The sequence below is a fragment of the Neovison vison genome, chromosome 7 (genome assembly GCF_020171115.1).
Source record: "Neovison vison isolate M4711 chromosome 7, ASM_NN_V1, whole genome shotgun sequence".
Lineage (NCBI taxonomy): Eukaryota > Metazoa > Chordata > Mammalia > Carnivora > Mustelidae > Neogale > Neogale vison.
The window spans coordinates 41,503,740-41,531,108 of record NC_058097.1 but is presented as its reverse complement, the minus strand read 5'-3'; the positions used below and the strand labels follow the sequence as shown (position 1 = coordinate 41,531,108).

The window sequence follows — 27,369 nt, the reverse complement described above, 5'->3', positions numbered from 1 at the left end:
CCTGCCTCTCTGCCTACTTGTGATCTCTCTCTGTCAAATAAATAAATAAAAAATAAAATAAAATAAAAAAAAAAGAAAAGAAAAAGAAAAGGGTGGGTGCCTGGGTGGCTCAGAGGGTTAAAGCCTCTGCCTTCGGCTCAGGTCATGATCTCAGGGATCGAGCCCCGCATTGGGCTCTCTTTTTGGCAGGGAGCCTGCTTCCTCCTCTCTCTCTCTCTGCCTGCCTCTCTGCCTACTTCTGATCTCTCTGTCAAATAAATTAAGAAAAAAAAAGAAAGAAAAGGGTTATTTGTTAAAAATCCTTTTTTTCAACATCTGTCTTATAAAAGGAAAGAATTACCCGAGCATCTGGCCAGAAAATGAGCATCACCCTTGATTGGGACTGGGTGTTCACCCAAAATGGACATCATCTCATGCAGGTTCTTAGAACTATCCAGTGAACAGAAGGATGCAATTCCTCCAAAGTCACAGAGGTGAGGAGGAGACAAAGAAGGGATTTGCTTCCAGAAGCCAAGCTGCCCCTGTGACTCCAATTGTGCTCCACCCCCTCCACTCTCTTCTCAAGGGATCACCCTCCACTCTGGACCTATTCACCACTTACAGTCAAGCCTCAATCAAGCAAGGCACATCACTCCTACCAGGCACCTAACTCCTGGGTAGAGCACCTTCTGCAGACGAGAAGAGGCTGAGCCCACAACCTCCTTTCTGGCATCTTTATTTTTCTAGCTGGTACATGAACAAAGTGAACGTGGTCAGAAAAGTCTGCTGCACTGAAACACTTGAGCCGATGGTAAAACGGAGGGTGCGTGGACATGGAAGGGCGGGGTGGCAATTCCAGACCAGCTTCCCCCAGAGGGCTTGTGCGCCAAGCCCGCGACCAGAGGCTGCTCCGGGCAGGACCGTGCAGTGCATCTCTGGTGAGGAGGGACAAGAAGGACCAGTCACAACAGGGACTGCAGCCGGGCATGAGTTTATTGGCTTCTGGCCTCACGCTCCTGCTTGATGAAGTTGATTAGCCCATTGGTGGAAGAGTCATGAGAGGTCACTGGGCTACTGCCGTCAAGCTCGGGCTCGATTTTCTTGGCCAGCTGCTTTCCTAGCTCCACCCTGCCAGGACAAGGAGAAAGAATGGTAAGAGGAAGGGTCCAGCTTCGCAAGTAAAATCCATAGACATTCTCCACCCTCCCCTTGAGGAGCAGTTACTCACCCCCACTGGTCAAAGCTGTTGATGTCCCAGATGATACCCTGAACGAAGATCTTGTGCTCATACATGGCTGCAGAGGTGACAGATGGGGCACATTAGGGCTCAACCGGTTTTTTGTTTTTTTTTTTTTTAAAGATTTTATTTATTTATTTGACACAAAGAGAGATCACAAGTAGGCAGAGAGACAGTCAGAGGGAGAGGGGGAAGCAGGCTCCCTGCCAAGCAGAGAGCCCAATGTGGGGCCCGATCCCAGGACCCTGGTCATGGCCTGAGCTGAAGGCAGAGGCTTTAACCCTGTGAGCCACCCAGGTGCCCCTCAACCGGCTTTATCCAACCCACCCCAGGCCAGGACTCCCCACCCCACCCCCACTCACCAATCAAGGCTCCCAGAATGAATGGCGTGAGCTTGGTGAATACAATGGAGTTGGTTGGGCGATTTCCTTCAAAGACCTTTAGAAAATACCCGGGAATGTCCCCCGGTTAGTTATGACCCCCAAATCCTCAAGGGATGTGCATCCTGCCCCAGAGGTTGGGATATGCCTATCTGTAAGGACAGTCCCTCCTACTGGGTAGGACATCCCAGGCGTGCCATGAATCCCTACCCAAACCCCACAACTTTATCCTTCTGGCTCTAGGAGGCCAACCAAAGCCCACTTCAGGAGAGGTACTGACCTTGTGTGGCAACAGCTTCTCCAAGGCCTCTGGACTCTTCCCTGCAGCCTGCAGCTCCTTCCGGGCCTCCTCTGTCGACTTCCCCTTCATCAGGGCCTCCGTCTGGGCCAAAAAGTTGGCCAGGAGGATCTGACAAGAGACACACCCAGTTCCACTTGGAAGTCCTGCCTGAGCTACAGGCAGAGGGGCAAGATTGCCTGGCACTTCCCAGGTGGGGTTAGTCCCAGCCCCCAGTGTAGAGCTCAAGTTGGGGGGGGGGGCCGACGAGACGGCAGGGCACATCTGATGACACAACAAAGTAAGTGACAACAGTAACTGCCCTTTAAGGGATACACGTGACTTGCCAAGGACCCTGCTAAGAACTTAGCAATATCTATCTTGTTTTTTTAAAGATTTATTTATTTATCTGAAAGAGACAGACAATCCTAAACAGACTCCCTGCTGAGCACAGAGCCTGACTCAGGGCTCCATCGATCTTGGCTTCATGACCTTTGCCCCACCCCCGCTGTTACACCTGTATGGGTTATATCACATGACAGATGGAATGAAGGTAGCAGACCTTGTGACAGGGAGAGATGGGCCCACTGTAATCACACGGGCTCTTAGAAGTAGAAGACTGAAGACAAATGAGTCAGTCAGAGAGAGCAAGAGAAGGGGCAGGATAGAATCGAGGCTGGAGCAGGACTCAACCCCCCACTGCTAGCTCTGAGATGGACAGCGCCACAGGCCAAGGCGGCTTTTTGAAGCTGAGCATGACCCCCAGCTGCTGTTAAGGAAACTGGACCTTGGTCCTGCCCTGAGCAGACACCCAGCGGAGCCTGCTAGACTTCAGACCCACGAAAACCAAAAACTGGATGTTGTTCTAAGCCACGAAGTTTGTGTAATTTATTATGGCAAGAATAGGAAACTTGCATAACTGCCAACCAAAGCAGCAGCTCCTAAGTAGCCCGGGTGTAAGGTGAGCCTGAGAAAGTGTGAGGAGAGGCTGGATGAGGCTCTTACCTTGTGGTGCAAACCCTTCCTTATCGGGTGCTGGGTCTGGACTGGGATGAGGAAGTCACAAGGTATCATCTTGGTGCCTGTAAAGGGCACAGTGGTCACCCACGTGCCAATCCCAGCTCGCGGGAGCCACCGGAGGGAGAGGTCTCTGCTGGCCTTTCACGTGCACAGCGCACCCCTGCCCAGGCCAGAGGGTCCGTACCTTGGTGGATGAGCTGGTAGAAGGCATGCTGGCCATTGGTCCCTGGCTCCCCCCACAAAATGGGGCCCGTCTGGTGGTCCACGCGAGTGCCAGACTTGGTGATGTACTTCCCGTTGGACTCCATGTCGCCCTGGAACAGGACAGAAACCCAGCCCTCTAGCTGCAGGTCTTGCTTTTCTTGAAGTACGGTACCCCAATCCTGCCCAGGCTACACTACGCGTAGCTTCCCAACCCTGTGTGGTGTCCCCAGGCAGTACCCCTGTATCTCCCCTCCCCCGCGAGGACACAGGCGCACAGCTTTCTGGCTCAGACCCTGTAGGAAGGAGCCATGACGGGGGTGGGGGGGGGTATGGAGGTCTGAGAAAGACTTCCCTAAGAGCAGAAATCGGTCACAGTTTCTTTAACGGATGTCTTTTTTTTAAGTTTGTTTATTTATTTATTTAAGTAATCTCTACATCCCACGTGGGGCTTGAACTCATGACCCCAAGATCAAGAGTTGGCATGCTCTTCTGACCGAGTCAGCCAGGTGGCCCTCTTTTTGAGGTGACAGACCTCAAAGGCTGCACACCTTGGACTCCTGTCAGCCTTTCTCTTAAGACATCAGTTAAAGAGGGCCACCATGTCTTAAAAGAGAGGCTGGCAGGAGTCCAAGGTGTGCAGCCTTTGAGGTCTGTCACCTCAACCAGATACTGGGCTGCCTCTTTAATCAGCTTGCGGTATTGGCCCAAGTCTGCTGTGCCTGCCCAAGGGCTGCAGGGCAAAAACCAGGTTCATGCTAAACCAACCGGGGACACATGTAGAAGGACTGCCTAGAACAGAATCCGGAGCAGGAGAGGGGCTACTCAGTCCCCAGGGGTTCTGGGAGACTTGGTGGGGGGGGGAGCAGAGGGCCATGAGTAGCCCAACGGGGCACCCCAGACTGGGTGTGAACTTGCTTTCCTGAAGGGGCAAAGGGAGTACCAGCCACAGGGGTCCCTGCCGGTGGCCCCACCCTCTGGCAGGCACCCAGAGTGATGGCCAAGAAAGCAATGACCCAGGGGAGATGCGTGCTTTCTGACTGGCCACCATGGTAACCAGTAATATCCTCCCATGGTGGATTCGGCCAACACTCACCAACAGATTTACCCTGAAATCAGAACACAAGTGGGCCTTGGCTGTGCCCAAGGGCAGCTGGGGGAAAAACCCACCGGAGGGGCCAGAATCTGGACCCCTGGGCTCCGGGGCCTCCCAGGCCCCCCATAGGTGGGCCCCAAGGCCTGGCCTGGCAGCAGGTACCTGCTGGAAATAGGCCGCAAAGCGGTGCAGATACTGGTCGTAGGGCAGCATGGCCTGCGTCTCGCACCCAAAGCAGTTGATGTACCAGATGCCCAGCATGGCCAGGATGACAGGCGCGTTCTTCTCCAGGGGCGTCGTACGGAAGTGCTGGTCCTGCAACCAGAGAGGGCGGGTGGGAGCTGAGCAGTTGCCCAGGAGGGAAGAAAGGAGGGAGCTGGACCAACCAGACATCTCCAGTGGAGAACACAAGCCTCAGCACTTACCATCCAGTGAGCCCCTGAGAGCAGCTGCTCGAAGTTGTCAAATCCTGCGACACAAAAGCAGCATCAACAGAAATGGTCATGCCCAGTGCCCTCGTGGCAGTGGACACAGCTTCTTCTGGAACCAAGAAAAGCTGATGTGCAGCCAGAAAAAACAGGACCTGGGAAGACTCGGGCCCACAGAAAGACTCTCTAACCAGAGTCGGCCTTGAGCGCAAAGGCCGATCTAACTTCACCGACCACTGGAAACAACAGGACAGCGGCTGTGAAGGGTAGAGGAAAAGGCCAATCTGCCAACCCCAGAGAAAAGTCAGGCCTGCCCGCCTGACCTGAGAGAAATGTTCCAGCCAATGGGGGAGAGCACAGTGGCCTGTGGGGTCAGAAGGGTGCTCAGGGACATGAGATCCCCATCCCTGACCGCAGACTACAACTTGGTCCCCTGCCATAACAGACACACACTCACCCACATGCAGTGCGATGGAGAGTCCAATGGCTGACCACAGCGAGTAGCGTCCTCCTACCCACTAGGAGAGACAGGAAAAGGTGCTGAGGAAAGGTTGGCACACCCCGCCCCCCTCCCTCCTGCCACAAAACTTGCCCCCTGAGAGCAAAGCTCTTCCACAGGTGCAGCACGGAGGGCCTGGACCCAACCCACCTCTGGGAAGCAAGACAGCAGGCAGGCGCTGGCAACTCTTTGTGCTGACCAACAGGGCAGACTACATGGGACTGATCAGAGCCACAGGACTCAACTGAAGACCTTACCATGGCTGGCCCTGTCTCCTCAGACAAAGACAGACCCGTACCTCATACCTGCAACAGGCCGGGCCTCCTCCTCATACAGACAGACCCAGGACCTCATACCTGCGCCAGGCCCAGGCTCCTCCTCTGACAGACCGACGGACCCAGGGCCTCATACCTGCGCCAGACCCCACCACCTCTCAAACACACAAACCCAGGGCCTCGTACCTGTGCCAGGCCCAGGCTCCTCCTCTGACAGACCGACCGACCCAGGGCCTCATACCCGTGCCAGGCCCAGGTTCCTCCTCCTCTGACAGACAGACCCACGGCCTCATACCTGTGCCATGCCCGGGCTCCTCCTCTGATAGACAGACAGACCCAGTGCCTCATACCTGTGCCAGACCCAGGCTCCTCCTCTGACAGACCTAGCGCCTCATACCGTGCCAGGTCTGGCCTCCTCTCAGACAGACAGAACCAGTGCCTCATACCTGCACCAGGTCTGGCCTCCTCTTCAGACAGACAGATAGAACTAGAGCCTCATACCTGTGCCAGACCTGGCCGCCTCCTCCTCAGACAGACCGATTGACCCAGTGCTTCATACCTGCACCAGGCCTGGCTTCCTCCTCAGACATACACACCCAATGCCTCATAGCTGCACCAGGCTTGGCCTCCTCTTCAGACAGACCGACCCCCCCAGCATCTCATACCTGCGCCAGGCCCGGCCTGTGCCTCAAACCCAGCGCCTCATATCTGGTACCAGGCCCGGTTTCCCCAGACACAGATCCAGTGCTTCATACCTGTGCCAGGCCTGGTTTCCTCAGAAACAGACCCAGTGCTTCCATACCTGGTACCAGGCCCCCCTTCCTCAGAACCAAAAGACCAGCATCTTGTACCTTGCCATGTCCAGTCCCCTCACACACCGATAGATCCAGTGCTTCATACCTGTGCCAAAGCATCTTCAAATACTGACAGACCCAGTACTTTCATACCTGTGTGTGGCTGTGCCTCAGGGACACTGACAGAACTGGTGCCTCATACTTGTGCCAAACCCTATCTCCTCAGACACACACAGATCTAGTACCTCAAAGCTATATCCAGCCTCTGTAGACACGGACAGACCCAGGGTACCTGTGACTAGCCCACCTACCTGGATGCTAACAGGTCAGGATCTACCTGTGCCTGGCCCAGCCTGCCCTCCTTGAGCAGTGACAGACCCAGCACCTCATACCTGTGCCAGGCCCTACATCCTCAGACTAATTGACCCAATGCCCCATACCTACACTCAAGCACACTCCTCAAGCAATGAAAGATCCAGCACCTTCTACCTGGGTCTTGGGCCTGCCTCCTCAGATACCGATAAACCTGGGTTTGGCCTTGCCCCAGCCAGACCCCTTGCCTCCTGGGACAGTGACAGGCCCAGGGCTCATACCTGAGAGGTCTTCTCAGCCTCATCCCCAAGACCTACCTAGCCACACTTGTGGACTCCACCCTGTATCACCTAAGTCCTCAGAGATCCATTCCCATCTTCCTAACAGCTTTTTACGGACCACCTACCATATTCCCAGCACAGGCAATGGAAGCAGCCCATGAGGGCTCCCCAGAGATGTAAATAGAATAATCATGCCAATAAATGTGAAATGAAACGCCAAGTGCTTGGGAGAATGGAAATACAGCAGTGAAATCAATTATAAAAGCAATCTGGGGAGCACATGAGCTTGGATCTAAAGAGCGAGCAGGCATTACCTAGGAAAGCACTGGGTGGGGGGGCATTCCAACAGCCAGTATGGCATATACCAAAGTCCTGTGGTAAGAGCAGCCTTTCTCAACAGTGAAGAGAATTAAGCCCCACAGGAAATACTTTCAATGCTTCATTTCTCCATTCTCTCAAGGATGGTCCAAGGCTAGCACCCTCCTAGAAGCAAGGAAGAGATGCTAATTCATGACCTCCACTGGATGCCTTGGGGCATGAGGGCTTAATTCTCTACTAGAGGCCCATCCAGACAGGTTGGGCAAGAGGAACCACAGCACATTCTAGACGAAGGAAGGGGTGGGAACAGGAGGGTGGAAGCTGAGAGGCAGTGCTGGGGGATGAAGCATGGAGCCCCGGTGGTCGTCGGGAACACGATTCTACCCTCGATAGGGAGGGCAGAGGACTGATTCGGGAAATCAGACAGGAAGAATTGAAAGAACAAGACAATCACGTGTGCCCCAGAGGTTTCTGGCTTAGGTAATGAGATGAATGGTGGGGCCCTTCACCTGGAAAAAGTCCAGGTTTGGGGGAACCTTACCAGACACAGTCCCAGAAGCCATACCATGCCTGACACAGGCTCTTGGATCTCACCAAACAGGCTCAGTTCTAGAAGCTGGACTGCCAAGCTGTTGATTTTGGCTGCCCCAGGTCATCAGACCTCACTTTTAGGAGCTCAGCAATGGCAGCATCCGACCTGAGCCTCTGAGACCTCCTCTTCCAGACATAATCTCTAGAACTCACTTTACCTGCAAGAAGCCCCTTTCAGATCGCACCTCACAGACGTAGCTCCTCATCGGTTCGGTATCCTGTCCCTCCCCTGCCCCAGCCCTCACTTTATCTAACCAGTTATAATCTACTTTTATTCCCACCTGAGTAATTCAGACCCTAAGCCAGTCGGACCCCAATGCTACAGACCACACTTCGGCCTGGCTACAGATCCTTGGGTCTCTGCGATACGGTGAGCTCTGCCCATCATGTGTGACCCGGGTACCGAGAATGGGCTCAAGGCACTGTATCTGTCCTACATGATCCTAAGTGTTCCTGAGACCTCCCCAGGCTGGTGACTCTGGCTTTCCCCTACGGAGAGCCTGTGCCTGATCCTAACACCAAGGATCCCGCCTGCACCTGGCCCGCGTTCTCAGGCCTCACCAACCACACCAGTTCCTAGGCTAGAGCAGGCCTACCCATTTCACCTAACAAGCCTAGGGATGCCAACTTGTTCCTGAACCCAGGGCCAAGGACCCATCTAAGATCACCTTTATATACCTCTGTCCATGGCTTTACATCCGCAGACTCATAACAACTCCAAACACGGATGGATGGATGCAATGGCTTCACCTGCGAGCTCAACTCTGCCTGCCTGGGTCCTCTTCCAAGGCGCACCCTGCAGGGTCACAGCCACGCCTAAGCCAGGCTCCACCAGCTGTCCTCTGTCTCTGCCTGACCCCCAGCTCCTCACATCTCAACCAACAGACCCAGGTTCACCTTGCTAAGCCCAACTCGGACTCCTCACACCTTCCTGAGTGAGCAGCTCTGTCTACACAGGCCTGACCTCAACTCTCCCAGGCCTAACCTGAAAACCCGCTCTCTATCCTTGTCTGACTAGCCCTTCACATCCTGCAGACCACAGCTGACCACCAATAGCTCACCGACGAGCCTCAGCTCATTGGACACAAAGATCTCTGCAGACCTGTGCCCTAGAGAACCGCCTACCGCACGAGATGGGGTTCTCCCTCCCTGTGACTGAGCCGTGCTCTCCAAGCCTCCCCTCTAACACCTGGGTTCACAAAAGTGAGCCAGAACCATGTTCCAAGGACTTCAGTGACAAGACCCAGAGGGCTCGCAGACCTCCTCGAGCCCCATAGGGACTCGCCTGTGGCCACTGCGCTCACCTAGGTTTCACCTTCCTTCTTCAGGCCTCACCCTGAAGATCCAAGGGTACATACCCTTGCCTGAATCCAACAGCTCAAAGTCTGACTACCTACCTCACCGACCTCCTCAGTCCATACCTGGCAGGCCAGCTCTGCCCATCTAGGCTGGACCTTAGTTCCAACTCTTCAGGACCCCAACTCTTCAGGCCTTCTCAAAACATTACACTTGGCAGATGGGCTTTGCCCTCCTGCCTGTGACCCTGGGTCCTCAGACCACACGTGGCAAGCCAGATCTGTATACCTGACGAGCCCCACGTTCTCCCACTGCAGCTAGTAAAACCAGCTCTGCCTATCTTGTGTGTATGTTCTGGGCTCCTTATACTGTACCCACTGGACCAGCTCTGCCTACCTGTGCTTGACCCTGCTTCTCACACTTTGCCTAGCAAGCCGAATCTACCTACCTGTGCTGTATCCCAGTTCCTCAGACGTCCTCCCATAGTCTGGTTCTACCTACCTATGCTTGACCTTGGCCCCTGAGACCATACTACCTACCTGCGCTTGACCCTGGCTCCTCAGACCTTGCCTAGCAGTTAGATTGACCTACTTGTGTTTGACTTTCGCTCCTCAGGCTTCACTGGACCAGTTCTACCTATCTGTGCTTGACCCTGGCTCCTCAGACTTCACCTGGTGGGCCAGCTCTGCCTTCCTATGTTTGGCCCCAGTTCCTCAGACTTCACCTCATAGGCTGGTTCGACCTACCTATGCTTGACCTTGGCCCCTCAGATCATACCTGGCAGTCCTATTCTACCTACCTGTGCTTGACCCTAGCTCCTCAGACCTTACCTGGTGGGCCAGCTCTGCCTATCTGGACTTCATCCTGGTACCTCAGACCTCACCTAAGCAAGCCTAATCTGCTTACCTTTGCTTGATTCCACTTCTGCAGACCTCACCTGGCAGGCTACCTAGCTGTGCTTGATTCCAGTTTCTCAGACTTCACATGATAGGCTATAGTGCCTGAGAGAGCCTACCTGTGCTTGACCCTGGCTCCTCAGACCTTGCCTAGCAAGTTAGATTGACCTACCTGTGCTTGACAGGATAGTTCTATCGCTATTCTTGATCTTGGCCCCTCATATCATACCTGGCATGCCCGTTCTACCTACCTGTGCTTGACCCTAGCTCCTCAGACCATAGATGGCAAGCCAGTTCTACTTACCTGTGCTTGACCATGGATTCCTCAGACCTCAACTGGCAGGTGAGTTCTACCTACCTGTGCTTGACCTTGGCTCCTTAGACCTCACCTGCAGGCCAGTTCTACCTACCTGTGCTTGACCTTGGCTCCTCAGACCTCACCTGCAGGCCAGTTCTACCTACCTGTGCTTGACCTTGGCTCCTCAGACCTCACCTGCAGGCCAGTTCTACCTACCTGTGCTTGACCTTGGCTCCTCAGACCTCACCTGCAGGCCAGTTCTACCTACCTGTGCTTGATCCTGGTTCCTCAGACCTCACCTAGCAAACCAAGTCTGCCTACCTGTGCTTGATTTAAGTTCCTCAGACTTCACCTGACAGGCTAGTTCTAGCTACCTATGCTTGACCTTGGCCCCTCAGATCATACCCGGCACACCAGTTCTACCTCACCTGTGCTTGACCTTGGCTCCTCAGACCACATTTGGCGGGCCAGCTCTGCCTACCTGTGCTTGACCCTGGTTCTTCAGACCTCACCTGGCAGGCCAGTTCTACCTACCTGTACTTGACCTTGGCCCCTCAGACCATACCTGGCAGGCCAGTTCTACCTACCTGTGCTTGACCTTGGCCCATCAAATCATACCTGGCAGGTCAGTTGCACCTACCTGTGCTTGACCTTGGCCCATCAGATCATACCTGGCAGGTCAACTATACCTACCTGTGCTTGACCTTGGCTCCTCAGACCACACTTGGTGAGCCAGTTCTACCTACCTGTGCTTGACCGTGGCTCCTCAGACCATACCTGGCAGGCCAGTTCTACCTACCTGTGCTTGATCTTGGCCCGTCAGATCATAACAGGCAAGCCAGTTCTACCTACCTGTGCTTGACCTTGACTCCTCAGACCACACTTGATGAGCCAGCTCTTTTCCTACCTGTGCTTGACCCTGGCTCCTCAGACCATAACCGACAGGCCCATTCTACCTACCTGTACTTGACCCCGGCTCCTCAGACCATACCTGGCAGCCCAGTTCTACTTACCTGTGCTTGACCTTGGCCCCACAAATCATACCTGGCAGGCCAGCTCTACCTACCTGTCCTTGACCTTGGTTCTTCAAACATTACCTGGCAGGACAGTTCTACCTACCTGTGCTTGACCCTGGTTCCTCAGACCTCATCTATCAAATCAAATCTGCCCACCTGTGCTTGATTCCACTTCCTCAGACTTCACCTGGTAGACTAGTTCTATCTACCTATGCTTGACCCTGGCCCCTCAGATCATACCTGGCAGTCCTGTTCTATCTGTGCTTGACCTGGTTCTTCAGACCTTACTTGGCAGCCCAGTTCTACCTGCTTGAGCTTGACCTTGGCTCTTCAGACCACACTTGGTATGCCAGCTCTACCTACCTTGACTCATCAGACCTTCCTGGCAGGCCAGCTCTGCCTACCTGTGCTTGACCTTGGCTCCTTCAACCATACCTGGCAGGCCAGGTCTACCTACCTGTACGTGACCTTCAGACCTTATCTGGTTTTACCTACCTGAGCCAGTTTTACCTACCTGTGCTTGACCTTAGCTCCTCAGACCATACTTGGTGGCCTAATTCCCTGGTACTTTAGACCTCACCTAGCAAGCCAAATCTACCTACCTGGGCTTGACTCCCAATTCCTCAGACTTCACCTGATAGGCTAATTCTACCTACCTGTGTTTAACCCTGGTTCCTCAGACCTCACCTGGCAGGCCAACTCTGCCTACCTGTGTGCTTGACCTTGGTTCTTCAGACCTCACATGGTGTCAGTTCTACCTACCCGTGCTTGACCCTGGGTCCTCAGACCATACCTGATGGGCCAGTTCTGCCTACCTGTGCTTGACCCTGGCTCCTGAGACCTCACCTAGCAACCAAATCTACCTACCTGGGCTCGACTCCCAATTCCTCAGACTCTACCTGATAGGCTAGTTCTACCTACCTATACTTGACCTTGGCTCCTCGTATCATATCTGGCATGCCAGTTCTACCTACCTGTACTTGATCCTGGTTCCTCAAACCTCACCTGGTGGGCCAGTTCTGCCTACCTGTGCTTGACCCTGGGTCCTCAGACCTCACCTGGGAGGCCAGATCTACCTACATGTGCTTGCTCGTGGCTCCTGACACTGTACAAAGTGGGCTAGCTCTGCCTACCTGTACCTCCTCTCAGTTGTTTACATCTAAGACATTCAGTTCTTACCTGGACTCAGCTGGAACTATTTTAGATCTCACTGGAGAGACCTAGCATTATGAACCTGCCCTGATCTTGGTGGCACAAATCTTACCTGACAAACCCTGCTGTATTCACTTGTGCTGAGCTCCTATGGCCAGTCCCAAGGATACAAACCCTTGCCAGATACAGACTCCGCAGACCTCACCTGAGAAACTCAATCTCACATAGCTGTACCTGACCACAAACTCATCAACTTTGTGAGAGAGCTCTATAAGATAGGCAGAAGTGCAGTTCTGTCTGCCTATTTTGACCTGAACCTGGGAGATCCAGATCAAGTCACCTGCACTCAATCCTGGCTCCTGAGATCTCAGCTGAGAGACCAAGCCTATCCTCCTGATGTCCCTTCATCACCTCAGAGATCGTCTAAAAGATAGAGTTCTTTCTAGATAAGCCTAACATGGCCTCTCTAGGCCTTACCTGACAGATCTGGTCTACCTACCTGTACCTAAATTCAATGGCGAGACAGAGTTGAATGACACTAACCATGGCTCTTCAGGTCAATCTACCTCTGCTTGCCCGTGGTTTCACAGATGTTACCTGAAAAACTCAGCTCTGCCCACCTATGCTTGACCCTAGCTCCTCAGTTCAGAATACAAACCAGAACCCGACCTCAGCAATTCAGACCCTACCTGTTCAGGACCCCAAATGTACAAACCTGAATCTCACCTCCCCTCTCAAGGCCCACCAGACATACCTGTTCTACATACCTAAGCCAGACCCAGAACTCATACACCTTCCAGATGCACACAGCTGTCCATCCCTCTGCCTGACTCCAGCTTTTGTCTTAGCCCACAGGACTCAGGACCACCTCCAGGATAGTCAACCTGAGGAGCCCCAGAACCACTAGATGTCTATCACCTGAGGACACAGTTCTCACCTGGACCCAATCAGGCATTTCTAGTACTCACTTGTCAGACTCGACTATGTCTGCCCTTTGTTGGCTCTGGTGTCCTTACCTGAGCTACCCACTTTTTTTTTTTTTTTTTTAAGATTTTATAGATTTATTTGACAGAGATCACAAGCAGGCAGAGAGGCAGGCAGAGAAAAGAGGAGGAAGCAGGCTCCCTGCTGAGCAGAGACACACACACACACACACCCGCCCCTGATTCAGGGCTGGATCCCAGGACTCTGGGATCATGACCCGAGCTGAAGGCAGAGGCTTTAACCCACTGAGCCACCCAGTGCCCCAAGCTACCCACCTTCTACCTTTATGTGCCTCATCTTGGCTCCTTAGGCCTTCCTAAGAAACCTAGTTACATACACCTTGTCTGATTCCAGCTCCTGTGACCTCAGACGGACAAGGTTCCCTGGGCAGACTCCACCGTACAAACCTAACCTGAAAGGAGTCTTTCCTCAGACCAGACTGCTTGCTCCTGGCTGCCTACCTCAGCCTGAGGGAAAACGGGTGAGACCCTCTTGGTCCCTGAGACTTGGGCCTCAGATACCTCACCCTGCAGATGTGGTTCTCTAGGCCTTTATCTACCACGAGCCTCTCGGATTACACCTTACCAACGGAGCTCCTGTCTGTTCATCACTTGTCCCAACTCCCCATTCCTTACCTTTCACAATTCAGTATATTCCTACCTTTTACTTCTCTGGGCCCCTTGAGCTCCGCCCCCTCCCCCCACAAAACCCCTGCCAGGACCCTGAGCTGGTTCCAGGTCCTCAGAGGCCTCTGCAACCCCTGAGCTCTTTTCATCACACCTGGTCAGGTTGCCAAGAGCCAGGCAGCTGACGCAGCTCAGGGCACTTACCTAGGTTTGCCTAATTCTGAGTTTTAATCACCTCATTTTTTTTTTTTTTAATCACCTCATTTGAGTGATCAGACACCCATCACCTGATACTCACTTTGTAGAACCAGTCGGATAGACTCCAATGCATACACCTGTCCCATGCCAGGGACTTCAACTCACAGATCAAGGTGTAAGTACCTGTATGTGACTCTCATTCCGCAGACCTTACTCGACAGAACCATCTTGAAACCTGTGTCTTCCAGAATTCGCCGACCTTATCATTACCTTTACCTATCCTGGCTCCTCTTCAGACCCCGCCAGCCAAAGTTAGCTCTCCCAATGCATACTAACTCTGGTTGAGCCCTGAGAAACCCCATCATTTACCACCATATCTCTGTGTGATCCTAGCACGAAGCTTACCCGTGACTAACTAACCAGGCCTCACCACTTAGATGTCCCCCTACCAGAATGGCCTCTTCTGAATCTTACCTTAGAGCCAGCACAACATCCCTAGGTCTGGCCTGACCTTCTATTTTGCCTAAGAGATACTAGCTCCAAGTTTCACCCATCCCTGGCTCCTCAGATGTCACCTTCTTGACTCAAAACAATATACATCCTTAGCGACCCAGGCAGGTCCCCTCTTCTAGCCACTGTGTATGTGGTTTGCCTGGCCTGGCCCAAGAGGCCTTCACTGTGTCCCCCTTGGCCATTCATGCCTCACTACCCGGCCCCAGCCCCACATTTGTGTGCCCAACTGTCATTCCCAGGCCTTACCTGGGAGGCCTGGGCCTCGCCCTGAGCCGCACCCCAATCACCTCTACATGCTGGGAAGTTACAGGCAGTGAAAACCCACACAGGGGTTTGGCTAGCAGGAGCCCCTTTTGTCCCTGACCACCACCTGTTGAGGCTCCAGATCCCAGAGAAGAGGTAGCAGGTGCCTCCCCTACTTTATCAGACATGCAACATTTGCTAGAAGCTGCCCGATCTCTCTCGACTGGGCTTCCTCATCTGAGCCACAGGATGCAGAAAATGCTTTGAGTGACTTCTCAATTTTTCCAAGGATGGTACATAATTAGTCCCATTCTAGAAAGAAGTTAACTCATTACACACAACAGACGCCTCAGGACATTAGGGCTTGATGTTCTCCCAGACTCCAAGGCCTGTAGAGTTTTCAAGGGAGAAAACTGTGGATGCTACCACCAAGCGAATAGCTTCCAGTCTAAAGGCCTGAAAACTGACCCCACCCCCACCCCTCCCTGGGAAAATCCCCAACCAGAGGATGCCCTCCTTGGTGCGCCTGCCAGTCATGTGTTAGAACAGTGCCCCCTGGGTTCATAGAGCCCACACTGCACCCTGCATCCCACAGCGTGAACCCTCTCCCCAGGACAATGTGCAAGCCAGCCGCCCAAGGCAAGGTGCCCCTCCCCACTAGCTGCCTGGCACCAGGGGCCTCCCACCCCCTCTCCCCCAACCCCCAGCAGGGATGAGTCCGTGACCCCCTACTGCTAGACTCGCCCCAGCACGGTTTGTGCTGCAAGCTGCCTGACAAGGGCCCAAGCAGGCCCCAGGCCTGGCGCCTCCTTTCTGCCACCTTTCAGCTGTTCCTGTACCTCCTGACCGGGCCTGCCCGGTCACACACCCTGCCTCACCCTGCCCTGTGGCCTTTAGAGACCGATGCTGCAAGTATGGAGAAAGGTCATCACTGAGAATAACTCACAACTTCAGTTCAGTGAAGGGGGGCAGGGGTGGCTCCGGTTACCCCCCAGTGGGTGCTGCTGGCAGATGCCCCAGGGAGCATTAGCCTGGCCCGGCAAGCTCAGCCCTCCCAGGTAGAAGTGGAGCCCTCCTCCCGACGGGGTTGCTCCTGCCCCCACGAGCCTCCCTGAGGGCCTCTCAGCCCCTCCCAGAGCCAGGCATGCAGCAGGTGCACAGTAAATGTTGACCTGACCTCACAAGCCCCTCATCTGTGCCACGGTGGTCATGCCTTGACCCAGGACACATAATTCACCCAGCACAAGGATGTGCCTTTACTTACATCCCAGAACTCGAACATGTTTTGAGGGTCAATCCCAAACTCCTTCACTTTGGACTAAAAAGGGGCAAAGGGAGAGAAGGAAGAAAACCTATGTTAGCTGGATAAGAACAGGAGCTCCAGGGTGCCAGGTGTCCCGCTGTCCAAGCTACGGACGGATGGATGGTTGGACGGGGCAGGGCTGGAGCGGCCTTTCAGTCCAGGCAAGGAACCAGCAGCGGCCAACCCAGAACTGCCGAGGCCAGCTCCCATGTGGCAGCACCCGTGGCCTGGTGCCTGTGAAGCCCTCTGGCTGAGCGAGGCTGCCCAGCCCATGCATGGGCCTGGCCCCACACATCGTCCTCCAAGAGCCGCTGCCTAGAACCGTCGGGGTACAGACACTGACCCATCCAGGACAGACGGGAAACTGTGCCAAGGGCCGGAGGCCGAGCAGAGCGGGGCCCACATCTGAGGCCAGGTGTCCCCCAGCGAGGACCCCTGTCCAGCCCTTCCGCTATCAGGGATGGGGACTCTGCTGCAGGAAGCCTTGAGGAGATAACACATCCTACCCCTTGGGTGCTCTGCGCCTCTGGGCAGACCGGGTCGGCGACCCCTTCTATTGCCCAGCATGAGCTCGGTCAGCAGCAGGCACATAGTGGTGCTGTGGTGAGCCAGCCCGAACACGTCCCCCTGCCTCCCCACCATGGGCAGGTTAGCACTGGAGGGCAGGGGTGGGGGTCGGACAAGAGGGGTGGACGAGGTGGGAGGGAGCAGTCAGGACAACTGGAGGGTGTTCCAGCTCTCCCACAGCCGCGGACCAAGCCTACTGCACCACAAGTGCTCACCTGGTTTGTTATTGCTGGCACTCAGCTCCGCCCTGCCCCCCCAACCCTGGCCTACACCTCTCAACAGCCTCAGGCTGGGCGGACAGGGGCAACGTTCTCATCCCGGCACCACTGACTCAGCCAGTCGCTGTGCCAAAATCCTTCCCTGGGGCTTAACCTCCTCATGAAGAAATGGGATGTACCCCCACCTCGACGCCACACATCCCATGTGGGGAGAGGCCAAAGGAGGTCATGTATGTGGAGAGTTCTGGACATCAGTCAGGCCTGAGAGGTGGACACAGCCAACTGGATGCCTCTCTGGAGCTACAGAGATTTGATGCAAATGGAGGAAGCAAAAGGGATGGTTTGCAGTTCATATCCCTCACAGGCAACCGGCCCTTCTATCCCATCAGCTGAGCCAAGATCCCCAGACCTGGGACTGACAGCTGCACTTGAGTATTCTGATAGGCCGTGACCTTGACATGATCTGGGCCCTCCCAGGGAAGGAAGTCTGGGAGGCCACACGGGCACTTACCGTGTTGGTAGACAGGGCAACAAAGTGCTTCGCAACTGCAGAAGGCTACAAGAGACAGAGCCGGGTTACACCAGACCCATCCCAGGGGGGCCACCCGAGGAAAGTAAGCCTCCCGTCTCTGGAGAAACCAAGGCCCTGGGTGGGACAGACTATTTCCAGGCTTTGACTCTGAGGCTGTCAGAGGAGCCCCATGTCAAGGGGAAGGGGACAGAAGAGTCAGAGGCCCATCCTTCCACACAGGCATCCGAGGCCCAGGTTCCCTCCCCTGTAAAGTGGGTGTGGCCAGGGGCAGAGAGGATCCTGCCAGAGCCAAGAGACCTTGAAGTGCCTTCAGCTAGTTCCAGCAGGTTCTAGCACATCTGACATGTCTCGGACTAGCAAAGCCAAATGTCTAAAAAGCAGGCACCAAGACAGGCTACCTCCTGCAGCCAACTTCGGGAGAAACATGGCAACAGTATCAGATAAGGCCTCTCAGGTGGATGGGGCAGCCCACTCTGTCCTTCCCCGCGCACACACTGCCCACCTCCCACCCCAGCACTCACGTCCTTGGCCGACAGGAGAAACCACTCCTTCGCCGTCTCTGCATTCGTAATGGTCTCCTGGGTGGTAAAGGTCTGCGGCCAGAAAGTAGAGCAGTCAATCCCCAGCTCAGGCTCAGTGTGGCCTGGAGTCAGGGCCCAGTGGCCATGTGCGTGCCCACTGGTCACAAGCAGTGACAGTCGCCCCACATAACCTCTGCCCACCTGTCCACAAAGCCACAGCGAGTGGCTGGGTCTGGGGTAGGGGCCTAGAAGGAGTAGTACCATCGTCCTGGGGTCCAGGACTTCACAAGCCGAGGAAAACGTAAACAGCAGACAAAACCCTTACGTTAACTGGGCATGGCTTTGGGATCAGAAAGGAGCAGACATTAAGCACCGAGGTCTCAAAAGACAAGAACAGTCCCGGGCTGGGCACAGATCCCAGAAAGCAAACGGATGTGGCCTTAAGATGAAGGTTCTGACTAGTTCAGGCTTCCATCAGGAAACCGTGTGTGTCGCCTGCCAAGAACAGTTTGAGGGCAGCAAGCCTGACCCGATCCACAAAGCACAGTGAGCCAGAACACTGGCAAAGCCTCCACTCCCCCCACCCCCACCCCCCGCACAGGGCTGAGGAGCCAAGCCAGGACCCAGGCCCATACCTTGGAGGCAATGATGAACAGGGACGACTCAGGATTCAGGGTGGCCAGAGTTTTGGCGATGTGGGTCCCGTCGATGTTGGAGACAAACCAAACCCGGGGACCTCCTGAAGAGTATGGCTTAAGGGCTTCGGTCACCATGAGGGGTCCCTGTGAGGAGCCGCAACGTCAGAAAACAAGATTCCAGGGACCACAGGGACGAGGAAACCAGGTCTCCCCCTGGAAAAACCAAGGCTCTGGGTGGGCCCCCTCACCCCGTCCCCAGGGAAGACTCCTCACCAGGTCAGAGCCGCCAATGCCGATGTTAATGACGTCCGTGATGGGCTTGCCTGAGTACCCCTTCCATTCGCCACTGCGGACGCGCTGGCACAGAACGGGAGAGATGCGTTCAGTCCCAAGCCCCAAGGACACGCTGGTGCTCAAAAGCATCCTCACAGCTCAGGTCCAACGTCCAGGTGCTCGCTGGGGCCTACAGAGACCACACTGGCAGCTGCCTGCCATACTCGGCCCCAGCTAAACCCTATTTCATCATCAGCAAAGTGGGGGACACCCCCACCTCTCAGAATTCACAAAACAAGGGCAAACTCTCAGCAGAACCTAATGAATTAGAGACCGAGAAATGTGGAATGCCAACTACCGGGACTGGTCTGTGCCAGGGACAGGACGACCAGATAGGCAGCCAGCCTCCTGGTGCTTACAATAAAACCCAAGAATAGAGAAATAAACTAAAGGTAGAATGTCCAACAAACAAAGCAAGCCAGGAATTGTTGGGTTTAGAAATTCCCAGCTTCTCCAGGCAACAACAGATGCTAAAATGAAGAGATGGCTCCTTGGCAAAGATCAAAGGCAGGACACTCTAACAAAAAGCACAATATGAAGGGGAAGCAGAGGGTGTCGTTTTAAGACCTTCCCTTGTCTAGACCTCCAAAAGGCCTAAGGTGGTAACACAGAAAACATTTTGGTCAAAGAGAAGGCTTCTGAGAAAATCTGGTCTCAAAAACAATGGTAGAAAGAGAGAGAGAAAGGGAAGCAGGCTCTCTGCTGAGCAGAGAGCCCGATGTGGGGCTTGATCCCAGGACCCTGAGATCATGACCTGAGCGGAAGGCAGAGGCTTTTTTTTTTTTAAAGATTTTATTTATTTATTGGACAGAGAGAAAGATCACAAGGAGGCAGAGAGGCAGGCAGAGAGAGAGGAGGAAGCAGGCTCCCTTCTGAGCCGAGAGCCCGATTCGGGGCTCGATTCCAGGACCCTGAGATCATGACCTGAGGTGAAGGCAAAGGCTTGACCCACCGAGCCACCCAGGCGCCCCCGAAGGCAGAGGCTTAACCCACTGAGCCATCCAGGTGCCCCTAAATAAAAATTTTTTAAAGATTTTCTGTTTGGGGCACCAGCAGGTAGGAGGGGGCTGTGGTTACCCTGAGCTGCCCCACTGTGCGGGATCTGCTGTGAAGTTGAAAGTGGAAGTTGCAGAATAGGCACGTGTCATAAAACCCCATCCGGTCTAATAAAGAGTGTGTGTGATCCTGTTTAAGACGTACAATTTTCTTCTCTGGGATGCTTTATTGTAATGAAACTTTAATGGTGAGGTTAAGGGGTTGAGAAGCTGAGCGACTTTATTTCTGTATTGATGGAAAATTTCCTATGGCCGTTGATAGCCTTATTTGGGGGAAAAAAAAGCTGCTAGGTGTTACTGGTTTAGGGAAAGATATACAATACTGGTTTTCTATTGGTATATAATAAATGGCTCCAAAACTTGGCATCTGTCAACAACAATCAACATTTTTACGAACCAGGATTGGCGGTGGCTGTGCTGGCTGGTTCTGGTCTCTTAAGGTTGTAAACAAGATGTTGGCCAAGGTTAGCACTCCTCTGAGGGCTTGATGGGTGGAGCCTGAAGGATCTGCTACCAAGATGACTCTCTAGCAGTTAGTGCAGCTTTTGGGAGGCTTAGGTTCCTTACCTTGTGGACCTCTCTACAGGCTGAGTGTCCTTATCACAAGACATCTGATTTCCCCAAATGAGTGATCCAAGAGAGCTTGGCAAGGCAGAGTGCCTCAGGGTCCTTTATTTCCTTGAGCTAGCATCGGAAATTATATCTGTCATTTCTGTAATACCCTGTTTGTTATAAAGGTCACCACTGAGCAAAGTAGGAGGGGACAGGGGCGCCTGGGTGGCTCAGCGGGTTAAAGCCTCTGCTTTCAGCTCTGGTAATGATCCCAGGGTTCTGGGATCGAGCCCCGAGTCGGGCTCTCTGCTCAGCAGGGAGCCTGCTTCCCCCTCTCTCTCTGCCTGCCTCTCTGCCTCCTTGTGACCTTTCTCTCTGTCCAATAAATAAATAAAATCTTTAAAAAAAAAAAAAAAAAGCCTCTGCCTTCGGCTCAGGTCATGATCTCAGGGTCCTGGGATCAAGCCCCACATCTCTGCCGAGCAGAGAGCCTGCTTCCCTTTCTCTCTCTCTTCCTGCCTCTCTGCCTGCTTGTGCTCTCTGTCAAATAAATAAATAAAATCTTACCAAAAAAATTTATTTAAAAATTAAACGAGGGGCACCTGGGTGGTTCAGTGGGTTAAGTCTCTGCCTTCGGCTCAGGTCATGATCTCAGGGTCCTGGGATAGAGCCCCGCATCGGGCTCTCTGCTCACTGGGGAGCCTGCTTCCCTTCCACTCTCTGCCTGCCTCTCTGCCTACTTGTGATACCTGTCCAACAAATAGATAAAATCTTAAAAAAAAAAAAAATAAAATAAATAAAAATTAAATGGATGTAGAGGTCAGTTAAACCTCTGCCTTCAGGGACGCCTGGGTGGCTCAGTTGGTTGGACGACTGCCTTTGGCTCAGATAATGATCCTGAAGTCCCGGGATTGAGTCCTGCATGGGGCTCCCAGCTCCACAGGGAGTCTGCTTCTCTCTCTGACCTTCTCCTCACTCATGCTCTCTCTCACTGTCTCTCAAATAAATAAATAAAATCTTAAAAAAAAAAAAAAAAAGCCTCTGCCTTCAGCTCGGGTCATGATCCCAGGGTCCGGGGATCGAGCCCCGAATCAGGCTCCCTGCTCAGCAGGGAGCTTGCTTCTCCCTCTCCCTCTGCCTGCTGCTCTCCCTGCTTGCGTGCTGTCTCAAATAAATAAAAGCTTTAAAATAAATAAAAAGAAAGAAAGAAAGAAAGATTTTATGTTTAAGTAATCTCTACACCCGATGTGGGGCTTGAACTCACGACCCTGAGATCAAGAGTCACATGCTCCACAGACTGAGCCGGCCAGGTGCCCCAGACTCAGGTGGTTTTTGATTTCTGCCACTAGAATCTAGATCACGGTGAACATCCTCAATCCAGCCTTGGCAAACTTCTAAGAGCACAGCCACACCGGGTGTTCCTTACGTGGAGCTGCTGCCACTTGGTAGCATTTTTTGAACTATAAATACCCCATCTGTCTGAGTCAGGTATCCCGCAGCCAGCTGTTAAGGGAGGGCTTTCCTGGAAATAGCTTCCCAGACAGCCAGGACCATGCTCCTCCATACAGCAGACATGAGCTCCCACATGCTCACTGGACAGAGCAATGGGCTTCCAATGCACATCAGCTCTACCACTCACCACCCATGGCTGGGAAGGCCCTTCCCTACACGCGAAGCCCATGACAGGTACCCACCACAACTAAGAAACATTCTGGAATCCAGATTTGCAATAGGCTGCCAACCCCCTCCTCACCCTCAGACGTTCCATTCACTTGGCTTATCAGGCTTCCAGGATGGATGGCCAGATCGCTTCTGCCATCTGAGGTCTGAAGTGGCTTTGAGCCAAAACAACCAGACTTGGACCAGCCAGAGGCAGGGGCCGCTGGTCTCAGGGATAAGCTGACCAGAGCCCAGATTATCACTCCCACTCCCAGAGCAAGCATGGCCCACTCGTACCATGCATGCACACACACACCTCACCCTGGTATCCCAGGCTTGAAGGTGGCCACTAACCCTTGCAGAATTGCCCCTGGGACAGACACCATGGTAACAGGAATTGATGTGGGGAAATCTCTAGCTGGTCTCTGAGGCAATCTCTACTCCCCCATCCTTCAACAGGAGAAGAGGGCACAGTTAATGAGCATTGACACAGACCCAGGGACATTTCTTATTTTTAAGTACAGACAAGCTGCAGAAGGATATGTAAAAATGAACCCGTGTGTGTGAACGCGTAGAATGCGTATGCACATTTGTTTCGAAGAGGAGGAGACAGATGTACACATCCACAGCACATGCACAGGAAGCTTTCAGAAGAGCTCACAGGAAATGTTACAAACGCAGGGGTATGGCCAAGCGAATGTTAAAACATTGATTTTTATCTAGTTCTAGCCCAGAAAAGGAGGGCATATCACTAAAGAGATTTGAAAAAGCAAGTCTCTCCTCTTACTAGCCCACCCCTCAGGGACCTCACTTCTCTCTCCCCATCTCTGCGCTGGCGGGACGGTCACCAGGAGCCCACCGCTGCCTAGAGTTCAACAAGGAGACTGCTCTGTAGCGACTGGTGGTAGGTTCCCTCACCACAGGGGCAGGGAAATTCCCTCAGAACACGGGCCGATGGTCGTCTCTAAGCAGAGTGGATGGCCCATCAAGGCCCCCAGATTGCCAGTCCCATGCATGTGCACATGCCCAAGGGCATGTCTAGCACAGGCTTGGCTTACCTGACAGAAAGACTTCATCTTCTCCAGGACCCTGTTGACTTCTGGCATCACATCCTTGCCATCCACCAGAATGGGTGTGTTTGACCGGTTTCGCAAGGCCACGTGCAGCACTGCCCGTTCCTGCGGACAGCAGTCAGTGCATGAAAAACCCCAGCCCAGGGCAGCCACACCAGGCATGCTGGAGCACACGGTGCAACATGGTCCAGGAGTCGGCTTAGCCCTTTCCCCACTGGACATGCAGGCCCCAAGGTCTACTGACAGTCACAAGGGGAGAGAGATCAGGAGAAGACCAGGGCAAGCCCAGATGGTCCCTAGCTGTTCAGAGCATGAAACAGCTCTGAAAGAGGAACAGAGTGAGCACTGGCAGAGAGAATAGAATGGGGACCACAAAGCAATAAACAGCTTCAGAGGACAGGGGCTCATTAAGGCTAATCTCCTCGTCTCCGTGAGAGTACATGGCGTCTTTGCTGGCACCTTCTAAAAAGTATTCCCAGGGACGCCTGGGTGGCTCAGTTGGTTAAGCAGCTGCCTTCGGCCCAGGTCATGATCCCAGCGTCCTGGGATCGAGTCCCACATCGGGCTCCTCGCTCGGCGGGGAGCCTGCTTCTGCCTCTGCCTGCCATTCTGTCTGCCTGTGCTCGCTCGCTCTCCCTCTCTCTCTCTCTGACAAATAAATAAAAAATCTTTAAAAAAAAAAAAAAATAAATAAAAAATAAAAAAAATAAAAAGTATTCCCAGCCCCTTGGCTGTGGAGCAAAGCAGGCAACTCAAAATGTCCCTTGCCAAGCAGCCCCATTACACACACTAACTGCCAGAAACAAACGGAACTGTAGGCTTGTGACAGGTGCCAAGAAGCTGGCCTTGTTGTGTGAAAGCAACAGTCCCATCAAGCTGAAGCTGGTAGAGGAGTCCTTAAAGGAAACAGATCTGAAGACTCTAGATGGGCAGGAATGGGATGGTGGCTGGACTCCAAACCAAGGAGAGGCCCATTAAGGTGGAAGACTTCAAGCCACTCTGCCCTCACCGTGCCCAACCTCACTCCTGTCCCCTCTTCCATAAGAAAATGAACTCCTCCAGGAAGCCCTCTGTGACTGCAGCCCCCCTCAGCCTAGCCCAGGGGCGAGGTAAATGGAGTCTGAAACCTCTGTCTCTTACAGACATGTCTTGGATAAGTGATCTGCTCTCTGATCATCAGCTTCCTAGAGTGTGAAAGGAGGATGTTACCCCTGTGAGGAAGGGACTCGGAGCACTCAGTGGTTATTATGCCTCCAGGCTGCCACAGCAACTCAGGAACAAGCCCCCAAGGCCTGGCCTTATTGCGGCTTCTTACTGACGCTTACCACGGGAGAGGCTGAGCTTGTGCCCTAAGATTCCTCTTTTCACTCAAGAAACTTGCAGCAAAGAGACCAGAGTTAAGCTCGCTGAGGATGCCTCAAGAAGCCAGATCCCTGCAGGCCTGAGACCTGCTCTCACTAGGCAGATACCGGGAGCCACTCCATGCTCACCAGATCCAGACGGCCAGTCCCGGGGAAGAGGCACCCCACAGCCCTGCAACCCACTCTAGGAAACAGGTTTCTGTGCCCCTCGTTAAGCAAAAACATTGCTTAAGAGAAGAGATGAAGACACAGTGGGATGCCATCAGTCAGATAAACCCCAGAGGGAAGGAAGAGGCCCTGAAGGGTATGCAGCGCCGGCTGCCCACAGGCCAGCTCACCTCTGTGAAGTTGATCTTCTCGCCACTGAACATGCGATCCCGGGCAGCCTCCACGCCCCTGGACTTGGCCTGAGAAGAGAAGATACTAAGGCCTAATCCCATCCACATCGGTGACCAAGAGCCCAAGCCACCAAGTTCTGGCCTTGCTGCAGCCCCCAGTGGAGCTGACAGATAGCTGCAGCCTGGTGTCCACCCCCTCTGCCTGCGAAGGGTCTGCTCCGACACCTGGCCCTGGGCCCCCTGGGATGCTGCTCAGAACCTGAGCCAGGGGAGCAGGAGCTCAGAGCTGTAGGTGGACACAGAGGCAGTGACCAAGATCCACCGAGAGAGGGAAATAAAGCTGCTCAAGGATCTGGGGGCTCCCAGGAGCTCAGCTCACTTGCCAAGCCGTGGGTCACAAGCCAAGCCCCCCACACCAGAACATTACCAGGTCCACCAGCATCTGCATCACAGTGTCGGTCACAAGGTTTTTTGAGTAATCCACCAGAATATGCCCATGGCTGGTGTTCAGGTTCAAGCTGCAAAAAGATGGCAGAAGCCAGTGACCACACCCCAGTTCTCCCCAGCCTATTCCTGACCAGAGCTGCATCCAGAAAAAAACATCCTCCCTGAGCCACACCCCAGACAAGCCCCAGCTGCCCAGCACAGCGGTGGTGTCTGTTACCTGCAGCAGCAGCAGCAGCACAGTGAAAGAGGGGCCATTTACACAGAAGGCAGGTGTAGACCCTTCCTGAAGAGTCATTCTCCGCTCAAACAGCGAAGCCAAACAGCTGCGCGCACCGCCCCTGCCTAGCCAGGAAAGTGACCATTCCCTCCCAGAGCTTCCACGCTGCGACTCTGAACGCAGGGCAGGCCATGATGGCTTCCAGTCTGGAGCCCCAGACGTCCCCTCCCCCACACACCCACCAGCACCACACACCAGAACGCCCCGAGATTCCTGCTCCCCAAGATTTCCTCCAACAGACTCCTTTCCATTTCCTGGCCGTTCACAGGTCTCCGCATCGAACTTCTTTTTTTTTTTTTTTTTTTTTTTTTTTAAAGATTTTTTTTATTTATCAATTTGACAGAGAGAGATCACAAATAGGCAGAGAGGCAGGCAGAGAGAGAGAGGAGGAAGCAGGCTCCCTGCTGAGCAGAGAGCCCGATGCGGGACTCGATCCCAGGACCCTGAGATCATGACCTGAGCCGAAGGCAGCGGCTTAACCCACTGAGCCACCCAGGCACCCCGCATCGAACTTCTTTTGCAGAAATCATGCCCGCACATCTCAACCCTTTCTCCGCGGTTCCATGCAAACCCCCCCGCCCGGCCTGTCCATCCTCATCACACCCCGCGGATGTCCCCCACCCGTTCTGGGCCAGGAGCTGGGGGAAGGCGACAGCCCCTTCCCCGCTTGCTGCGTCACCGAGGGCCCCTGCCCACAACTGCGGAAGGAGTCCCTTCTCAAATGGCAGGGGCTGCGGGGGGAGGGGGCGACAAGAGGTGGAGAAAGAGATGCCCCTGCAGAGACGAAACCGCAGAGGAACCTGCTTCTCATGACTAAGCAGCCCAGTTCCGATACCTCCAGCGAGCCCGCGAGCCCCCCAAAAACCTCCTTCAAGGAGGCGTCAAGGACGAACGGAGGCCTGGGCCCGGGCCCCGATCCGTGGCCGGGAGAGGCCAAGGACCCCCGGGGACGGACAAGGACCGCCGACCGGGCCGTGCCCGCCCCGGGCCTGCACACCTGACCCCCAGCGCCCGGAGCCAGCTCCCGCCCGTTCGCGCCCCGCCTGTGGCCCGGCGCGCGCACCTGAAGTGGCTGAAGCGTTCCTTGTCCCCTTCGAAAAGGCGGCGCAAGTTGAGGTCAGAGCCGTGCTCGCGGTACCATTTCTGCAGCTTCTGGAACTGCGGATTCTGGGTGAGCGCGGCCATGGCGACAGCAGTGGGGTGCACCGGCTTGGACGAGCTCGGAGGAGGAAGAGGGGGCGGGCGGCGCGGCTAGCGGAGGCCGTGTGCGCGCAGCGGCCTTTATGGCGCAGGCGCAGCGCCAACCCCGCCCCGGTCCCCGCCTCGTCCCGCCCCGCCCCGCCGCTGTCCGCGCCCTCGGGGCGACCTTGGCAGCATCTGAGGCTATGGGGCCTAGCTTTGTCTCTGCCTGCAACAGGTCAGCCACTTGGCCTGCCAGTCTATGCATGGAAGTGACTGGGGTAAAGAGGCCGAGCTCCTCATGCCCCTGCCAGCGTCCTTTGTCCATTCATTCATTCATTCATTCAGCACCTTCCACATCCCTAATCATGTTCCAGGTGTTAAGGACACAAAGTGATACATAAAA

At 54.3% G+C, this 27,369-nt stretch overlaps 1 protein-coding gene across 1 annotated transcript; it reads right to left on the bottom strand.

Annotated features, from left to right (window-relative positions):
• Positions 1–699: 699 nt before the first annotated feature.
• GPI (glucose-6-phosphate isomerase) lies at positions 700–27,052 on the bottom strand. The gene is made up of 18 exons (XM_044256287.1): positions 26,848–27,052; positions 25,488–25,578; positions 25,061–25,129; positions 23,347–23,466; positions 18,963–19,046; positions 18,687–18,833; positions 18,052–18,123; positions 17,510–17,554; positions 16,175–16,228; positions 5,076–5,136; positions 4,616–4,659; positions 4,353–4,505; positions 3,078–3,207; positions 2,879–2,955; positions 1,877–2,005; positions 1,579–1,654; positions 1,208–1,274; positions 700–1,107 (listed from the first exon to the last, which is right to left on the bottom strand). The coding sequence occupies exons 1-18, from the start codon at positions 26,967–26,969 to the stop codon at positions 972–974; spliced, it is 1,677 nt and encodes a 558-aa protein (XP_044112222.1). The 5' UTR covers positions 26,970–27,052; the 3' UTR covers positions 700–971.
• Positions 27,053–27,369: the final 317 nt, after the last annotated feature.

What these genes read in the sequence shown, in the direction of transcription:
- GPI (XM_044256287.1), bottom strand. Translation starts at nt 26,969, where the DNA reads ATGGCCGCGCTCACCCAGAATCCGCAGTTCCAGAAGCTGCAGAAATGG. An exon ending in TGCAGATGCTGGTGGACCTG is followed by an intron (nt 25,130 to 25,487) that starts GTAATGTTCTGG and finishes TTCTCTTCTCAG; the next exon opens with GCCAAGTCCAGGGGCGTGGA. An exon ending in TCTCAGGGGCTCACTGGATG is followed by an intron (nt 4,506 to 4,615) that starts GTAAGTGCTGAG and finishes CTCTGGTTGCAG; the next exon opens with GACCAGCACTTCCGTACGAC.